Source organism: Aptenodytes forsteri, unplaced genomic scaffold (genome assembly GCF_000699145.1).
Source record: "Aptenodytes forsteri isolate BGI_AS27 unplaced genomic scaffold, ASM69914v1 Scaffold410, whole genome shotgun sequence".
In the NCBI taxonomy this organism is placed as follows: domain Eukaryota; kingdom Metazoa; phylum Chordata; class Aves; order Sphenisciformes; family Spheniscidae; genus Aptenodytes; species Aptenodytes forsteri.
In genome coordinates, this window is record NW_008793958.1 from 141,917 (window position 1) to 150,288 (window position 8,372).

Below are 8,372 nucleotides of genomic sequence, written 5' to 3' on the forward strand. Positions count from 1 at the left end.
TGGAACAGGCTGCCCAGGGAAATGGTTGAGTCCCCATCCCTGGAAGTATTTAAAAGACGTGTAGATGAGGTGCTTAGGGACATAGTTTAGTGGGCATGGTGGTGTTGGGTTGACAGTTGGACTCGATCTTAGAGGTCTTTTCCAACCTTAATGATTCTATGACATAAATGCTATGATAGTAAAATAACTAAATCAGTCACTAGTCAGTTCAGATATGCCAAAGATCAGCAACACCAGATAGGATCTCTCCAACAGAGACCTGAAATAGCTGATCTCCCTCTCCTTCCTCACCTCCTCTTTTGATCTAGCAGAGTACCCTCACACCAGGTCTTATCTCACATTGAAATGAGCCAGTTCTCAAGTTCTGAGACTTGATCTCTTGCAGAATATATTAACATAAATGATGACAGCATACCACAAGAATCCATATAAATGGCTAATCCTTTAAGTTCTTGGTCTCACCATCATACTTTCAACAAACTTCACAAATAAAAGAAATGAAAAAGATATTAACTTAGCAGCTTTGGATCAGGTAAGTCAATTTTTTTTTTTTTTTTTTTGAAAAAAACTTCTGGTCTGAGGCAGAAAAGAGTTCCCAGTCCAATTTTCTCACTTTTAAAAACATTCACTGTATCCTCGCTTACTCCGTTACATTCTGTTTATACTTATTCTCTCTATAGGCATTTTCGCTCTATAGGCAGCCATTCTTGTCACCCACAAAATTCTATCCTCTCCACAGCATTCAAGGGGAGCTTTAATATTCCATATTTCTTGTTAAAAGTTTGAAGTCTTTTTCTGACTACATTAAGGGCTTCACTGAGCGCATACAGGGACATCCCAATGCTTCTTGTATCAGTAGAGATAAACCAGAACGATACCAAGTACAAGCAGTTAAAACTATTTCCTTCCAGGGTGCATTTCAAAGTAAGAAAAAAGGAGCCAGAGATTGGACATCAGTACTCTGTACCTGTTTTTAAAAAGTTTGCTCCTTAAAATTGTTTTTATTCCTAGCTAAAATTATAATGCTCAGGAGAAATAGAATAGAATTACAGAATAGAACCACAAAAAACAAGTCACAGCTGTATAAAAAAACCCTTCTGTCAAGAAGGGAAAAAGTAAGTCTAGCTATAAACTAAACAAATTAGAACTGTTATAATGTAATAATTGCAATACTGAGATTAAGGAAACAATTTGGTAAGAGTTTTGAAACTACATAGTTGATGACAAAAGATTTGTATTGTCATGGAAGTGCTAAAAATTTCAGTAACGAGAGAACAAAATAAATAACAGGTATCAGATGAAAGGAGAATGAATGATGGGATGGTGCAGGTACTAGCCTTATAAAGCAATCATCATCATTAAGACATCAATATCATTTTTTCTTCAGAAATATTAAAGGATATTCCTTCAAGATCTCAGGAACAGAATAGAAACAGGCAAGGTTTACTTTGGATTTCATGAACATAGTATGAACTATCAAAATTATCAGATAGGCTGATTTTCATCAAAAAAACAGCTTCAGAAGTAGAAGCTATCTGTCAGAAGAAGAAACAGTAAGACGCATATCTTAATCTCCAGTATGTTATATGGCAATAGGAAAAACTGAGACACTGCCGCACAGGACATGCTTTTCCAAGGTCACGGCTTTCCAGAGAAAAATTAGCAGGACTATGTATGAGACTTCAGATTAACAATAAAACTGCATGCGCTCATGTTGTCTTGCTACCTGACCAGAGTGTGGAAAACAGACAGAAAGGTTCAATTATGATAGGGCTATCACAAAACATTTCTTTATTCTTCTGCCTCCACTGATCAACAGCAAAATTTAACCCAGCTGCCCCAGCTAGCAAAGCAATGTATAAACTTTTGCAGACCCTCCAGGTTCACGAATGCAATGGAGAAATACCTTTGACTTCCAAAGAATCTCTCCTCCTTGCTGGCTGTGGTCTCCGACTGTTTTTTTTACTTCGGTTTGGAGATTTCCCATAATTCGATCCTGATTCAGAAGATTCCAATTTTACTTGACGATGTCTTCTGGATTTGGAAGCCTAGAACCCAAACGTACATATGAATGATACAAAAAAGCTAAACTTCTACAGCCAGATATTACTGTATGTCACCCAGTACTTTACAAGTCAGCAAGGACCAAAGCATCAATTGCCATGTCAGGGTGGAGAAGGGATGGAAGAGGAGGGAAGGAGGATTTCCATCCACAGTTACTGTTCTTCAGTTTTAACAGGACAACACCATTCTATGATTTAACGGGTGTACCACTCAAAATTCAGGTAATGAAACATTTATTTATTTTCAAACCATTCCCTGTTGGCATCAACCTACACCACGTTGCACATCGCTGTGTGCAAGCAAAAGGAACACTTCCAAAACCTGCTGCACCGTAAAGCCTCCTTACTGTCATATTTTGCTTAGGTGCCTGGAAAACAGTATCACTGCATATTCACAAATCTGGCCTGTTGTACATTCCAGAGCTCCGCTTCATTTAATAATGCATTTTTCAATAAGAGATTTTAATAAACAAGGAAAGTTGTGATGTTTCTCATACGTCTGCTACAAAAAAAGACAAATCCACAGTATTTTTAAAGTAGCAGTTATTGAAACAGTTTCCAAGAACTTCCAACTGACTTTAAACCCCCAAGTTCCATTTTCGCAAGCATCTTCAGAGATTCCAATATCTAAGCTTCAAGAAATTTGAGCAATTAAACTCACAAGTATTTTTATTCCATCTACTTAAAAATCCATCTACTTAAATGGAGCACAGACATTAAAAGATACCTTGTAAATTAAAATCCCCCGAGCATAGACCATATCTGCACTGTTTCCATAAATCTAACAAGAATAATAAGAGCTTCGGGTTTCCCCAATGCGTTAGGAAAACCAGAACATTCAAAGGTTGAATTACAGAGTGCAATTTTAACTCATTCCTTTCTGACCCAGCATTTACATTAAACTGGTACTTAAAACTGTTCTTTAAAAATAAATACATCCCTATCATCAAATTTTATACCTACCTCAACAACTGCAGAGTAAGACCTGTATTTGATTCTAGCCAATGCATTTGCTCTTTCAGAACCCTGCAATGAAACAGAGATCAGTCAGAAAAAAGTTCTCATATTCTATTATAGCAGTATTTAAATGAAATATCACATCAGACAATCACTTGAGCAGTATCTCACTACAGCTGTAATTCTATAATTATAATTAGTTCTATATAATTAGAATGCCGACGAACTGTTACTTAAAGAAAAAAAGTTCAAATTTCATTAAAAAGGCAGACCATAATTTTGGTTGCCTTCACTGTTACAAAGTCCAGGAGGAGAAAATCAAATTTGAAACTTCACATCTTACTCAAATTCAAAGTTGAAATAAGCACATAAGTACAACACGAGATAATTTGGTATCATAAAAAATGGATATTGCGTTTAGTTGAAACTCCAGGAGGAACCATAAAGGAGTTTGGCCAAGAAAATACAGCTCTTTCTCCTCCTTACCTGAAAGACACTTTTTATTACGAGCATCCAAGAGCTATCACAGCAGTGAATGCTCACAGCTTAACAGAAAACAATACGATTTAAAAACAAAACCAAACCAAAACAAAACACAACACCAACCACCCAACCAGCCCCACTAGCTATTCCTGGAACTTACTCTGACACTATCAAGCCTTGACATACACTGTTTAGCCTGTGACCTGAAGTCAAGAAACTAATGGATTTAGCCTGCGCAACATAGCAAACTAGTTCATTTTTCTTACCTCTGATTCTAGCAAAATCTCTTCTTCCTTTTTGTTTGATATTTCATCAGTTTCTTTAGCATTTAGGAATAATTTCTGAAAAAAAACCACAAAATATTTTTTTAAAACATCTGTCATATACAAGGCAGCTAAAATCCAAGAATTGTGAAAAACAAAACAAATATTTACACATACACACATTTTCTTCATCAATCTTACACTATGGCCTTTCCTTGACCCAACAATAAGTGTTACAGAGGTATTTCATACAGTCATTCTAATACTTCCCATAAGTCACATCTTCCAGAGCCTACCTCTCAGCAATCACTTATGTTACCATAGAGGCAGTACCACACATGAGTCCATGTCCTTCTCCCCACACCATATTTCTGCCTAGGGTTTTACTCATTCCATGTCTTCAGCGTTACAGTTTCTTCTACTTAAGTCTGAGATTTATGAAGTGTGCACAGAGGTAATTACACTAAGACAGTCGGTTCTTACATATTCACACAATCTGTTAAGTTGCCACAGCACAATGGTTGGTATTACCTACCATTCTGTTCTGCTGCCATTCCTGATGTTCCAAGGTTATGTCTTTAAGAGTAACTACAAATTCATCTTTTATCAAGCTCAGGGCCTTGTCTGGCTGGGATTTGTCAGCTGAAATGACACACTTCATTTTCTGATAGTGATCATGAATATTCATCAGTTCCTAAAATAAAAAGAAAGAGACTCTTTCAGGAAAAAAAGATTCCAGCAGTAAAGCAACATTAGTCCTCAGTGAACAAAACCAGGGTTATGCAAACCATTCTAAGGAGACCATTGAACCAGCAGGAATGTTAGAAACAGATTCTGTTTGTATCAGTTCAGTTTTAGGGAGTCTAGCAATACTGCTACCTAGCACTGTCCCATCAGTCCATCAACTAAGCAAAAGGAGAAAGACTATTTTTCATTATTTAAACTAAGAAGGAAGTCTCAGTGATGCTCAGGATCACTGTTCATAGAGGTTTCATTCTGATATGGTGGTCTACGTTCATCAGTTTGGAGGAAGCATTTTAATACCTCCTTTTGAGGAAGGTCTTCTCACCCTGTCATTTCACAGATTACTGATTTTTGTACCACTGTAGTCAGCCTTACTGATGGTACATATTTGCTAGCAGCAACTGGAAAAACCCATAAACAAAGATCTACTACTGAGTCATAATGAGCAATATAAGAACCTATACTTGCCTTGAACTCCTCCATTTTTTATAAAACCTTTTATATATTAAACAAAACCAAGTTTTAAAAGGAGAAATAAAGGTTAGAGAAGGCTATAAACTTGCAGACGAGTAAATTTATATTACTGCAAGTATCAAGCCTCCAGCTGCAACCTGCAGACATATCAAACAAACACGCTTCCCCCCACTCACCATTTTCCATTTTTCTCTGCCCAAGTGACAGCTGACCATTTACACCCTTCCCCTTTTACATCTTACTGAGGCAAAACCACAAAACATTAGAGCATATTTCAGTATTGAAAAAGGTACCACAATTCTTCCAAAATAAATGCTGTGTTTCTGAGCGTTCAGTAAAATTGCTGGCACAGACTATTACCCTAGTCTGCATTCCAAAAGACGACTTACAAAGGACAAGACTGTGCTAATTAGAGAAGTTATAGCTTTTGGACAACAGAAGGAAAACAAGACAAAACAAAGAAAACCCCCAGTGATCAATCTGTAGTTTAAAAGTTCCTGTACCTCCAGTACATCATTAGTGATGAGGCTGTTAACTCTGTTACTTGGGTCCTTAAATTCCTCTTTAAATTCGTTTTCCTGAATCTTCTTCTTAGTTCTGTAGTTTAGCTAAAGCAAGAGACAATGCTTTGTAACTTAAACAGCAAACTTAAAATGGCACCTTCTCTTGAAAATTCTTACCGCATATCCAACCATCAAAAGATGCTGAAAGGCATAAAACCATCTCATCAACAAAAGCGCGCAGCTTTACTGTCAAGTGCTCCGAGTCAGCACTTTTCAAAAATTATTCTCTAGTCAAGAATTCAATCCAGCACCCAGACTTAAGAGTTTGACATTTCAAATTATAGGACATCTCAAATCTAATAAGAACATTAAATACCAAAAAAAATATTTTCAGGTGAGAAGCATGCTACGTTCAAACATCCGCTAAGCTTTACGTCACATACCTAGCTACATAAAACAAGACGTACTACATTTCAACACAGCACCAAAGCTAAACTAAACACGAGTGCTGTTGAGCTGTCAGCCATTGAAAGCCGAAGATATTTTATTAAAAATGGTAAGTCATTAACGTAATAACTCACTAGCTTTGGCATTGCTGTGAAATGGAATGCTCTGGAAAGTCGCAGTGTCCTAAAGATGTATGCTGCATCATAATGCTGGGAGTCTATCAGATCCTGTTGAAATCTCTGGATTTCAGGCCAATCCTTGAGCGCGATTCTGATCTGCAACAAAACAGTTGTATACTGTCATACCGACCCGCATATTTCAACAAATAAAAATGAACTTGGCTGACTACTGTGATCATGTTATACTATGCACAATACTTGGATGTCTAGGGTGTAATCATGTGTCACATGATCACAGAACTACAGAAAGTAGATGTTATAGATCCTACCATAACATTTGTTACTACTATCAAAATTTTATGCAGATAAGCTTATTGTACTGTTGTGTTAAATATTCTCACTGCAGTTGCCTTCTTTGACAGTGACATGGAACACAAGCCCTCTTTGCCATTTAAAAAAGTTAATTCTTCACATTCCGAGATGCCTGAAATAATACGCACCTAGGAGACTCTCACTCACTAGATGATTAGGAAATAACGCTTGTACCATGATTCATTGCCAGTGAAATGCTCATAAAAGTATCCCTATCTTCTTGCTTTCCTTTCCTCTCCCATGTACTCTGCCCACTTCCTTTTCTCTCTACCTAAGTTAGCTTCTTTGATAATTCCTGGACTCTCTAACAGTTGCTATATAGCAGTGGTTTTAAAATTCTCTAAATTCATCTCCATAAAAGGTGTTGACTTCTTTGAAGTTAAGATATGAGATGTAATGTAGAATTGTAGAATACTTAAACTTCAGTTTCTTATTTAAAGAATTTGGACTCAATTGTGCATATGCACACAACATACATCACAGTTTCCAAGTAAACCACTTCTCCTTGCACTGAGTTTCCAACTCCTTTATATACTGGTCTCCTGTCCTAGAAGCAGCAAGGAGACATGTCATTCAGGCATTCACCCTTTCAACCTATTTACGAACTCCACTTCCACTTCTGGTTAACAGGAACTGGAAATAATTCAGCCAGTCTTCATTCTGCTGAAATTCTAAGGAATAACTGGGGCTGTGATGGAGTTCTCCACAGAGCTGATGAGCACATGCTCTGTTCCCATTTTGAAAGCTCGTCTTCTTCATTTTTGAACAGAGAAGAGCTTCCTATCTGGCAAACAAGATTTCTGAGATCACAGCTACAATTTAGGAGGCATACGCAATGGTTTAGTCACCACCATGTAAGTTCTCAAACCCAAAGGTGTTTGAAAGGCTACCTTTTCCAAAGGGTTCTAAATATTTTTCTTTTAAGAAAGTGAGAGAAAATACCCTACGCATTTACGATGACAAAGTAGACAGAGTTATACCATATATCTTACATCTAGTATCTCCTGGAATAAAACCTCAAGAACAATTACCTTTTGTTTTGGCTGGCAAAGCTGTGTACTATAGAGCCCATACAAAAGGTACAGAGCACCAACTCGAATCTGGAAAGCGTACGGGGGCAAGAAGTACTGCTGTGCCAGTTCTAAAGTCTTCTTTGTGAGCTTATTCCTCTCCAAAGCTCTTATTCTACCACTAAAGTAAACAAAAAGGAAGCACGTTAAAGCAAGTAACTATGAAAGTGCAGGCTTTAGAAAATCCATAATGCAGAAACAAGTTTTAGGTATTTTAAAACATATTACCACAGGGCTCAAGTTCTGGGAAGTCTTCAAAGATAGCCAGACCTTAAGCTCTCACACAACACTGCATGTAATTCCTTGTATTAAATTAGATGTAAAGTGAAAAATTGGATACACTGTAATCATATTTTTTAATCTCATATCACGAGCATTGCATCGAACTCCCTGAAGCAGCAGTGTTCAAGTCACATGCATTGCTAACGTACAAAATAAACTGAACTAATAACCGTTTTTCAGTATTACACAGGGACCGATGCTGCATTGCCTCTTACCTACACACCAGTCAGGCAAACCTTTCCCGAAAACCATGCCTGAAGGGAAACAGGGCTCACCAACACCCCCCTTTAAGGTCCCCCGCACTACCAAGGGGCAAGCTCAGCAGCGGGGAGCTGTGGGCTTTGGGCGGGGGAAGACACACTCCCCGAGGCGAGGCGAGGCGAGGCGAGGCGAGGCTCAGCCGCCGAGCACCGCGCAGAGAGACGCGAAAGGGCGGCCAGACCCGGTGTCTTTCGAGCCGGTGCCGCTAGGGGCGGCTCGCGGCGGGCAGGCCGCTAAGGAGGCGGCCCGGAGGCGGGCGGGCCGGCCGGCGCTCCTCACTCACTAGAAGATGGTGTGGAAGCGGCGCTCCCGCCACAGCGCGGCGAAGCGCCTG

At 38.6% G+C, this 8,372-nt stretch overlaps 1 protein-coding gene across 1 annotated transcript in view; it reads right to left on the reverse strand.

The window, feature by feature from the left end:
* Positions 1-8,372, reverse strand: part of SNAPC1 (small nuclear RNA activating complex polypeptide 1) — a 13,850-nt gene that overhangs the window by 4,045 nt on the left and 1,433 nt on the right. The window contains exons 2-9 of the mRNA XM_019472867.1: positions 8,322-8,369; positions 7,457-7,616; positions 6,069-6,209; positions 5,488-5,592; positions 4,302-4,460; positions 3,770-3,844; positions 3,027-3,089; positions 1,907-2,048 (exon numbers count right to left, since the gene is read on the reverse strand). Of these exons, the coding sequence (XP_019328412.1) occupies positions 1,907-2,048; positions 3,027-3,089; positions 3,770-3,844; positions 4,302-4,460; positions 5,488-5,592; positions 6,069-6,209; positions 7,457-7,616; positions 8,322-8,369 (893 nt within the window). The remainder of the gene's footprint in view (positions 1-1,906; positions 2,049-3,026; positions 3,090-3,769; positions 3,845-4,301; positions 4,461-5,487; positions 5,593-6,068; positions 6,210-7,456; positions 7,617-8,321; positions 8,370-8,372) is intronic.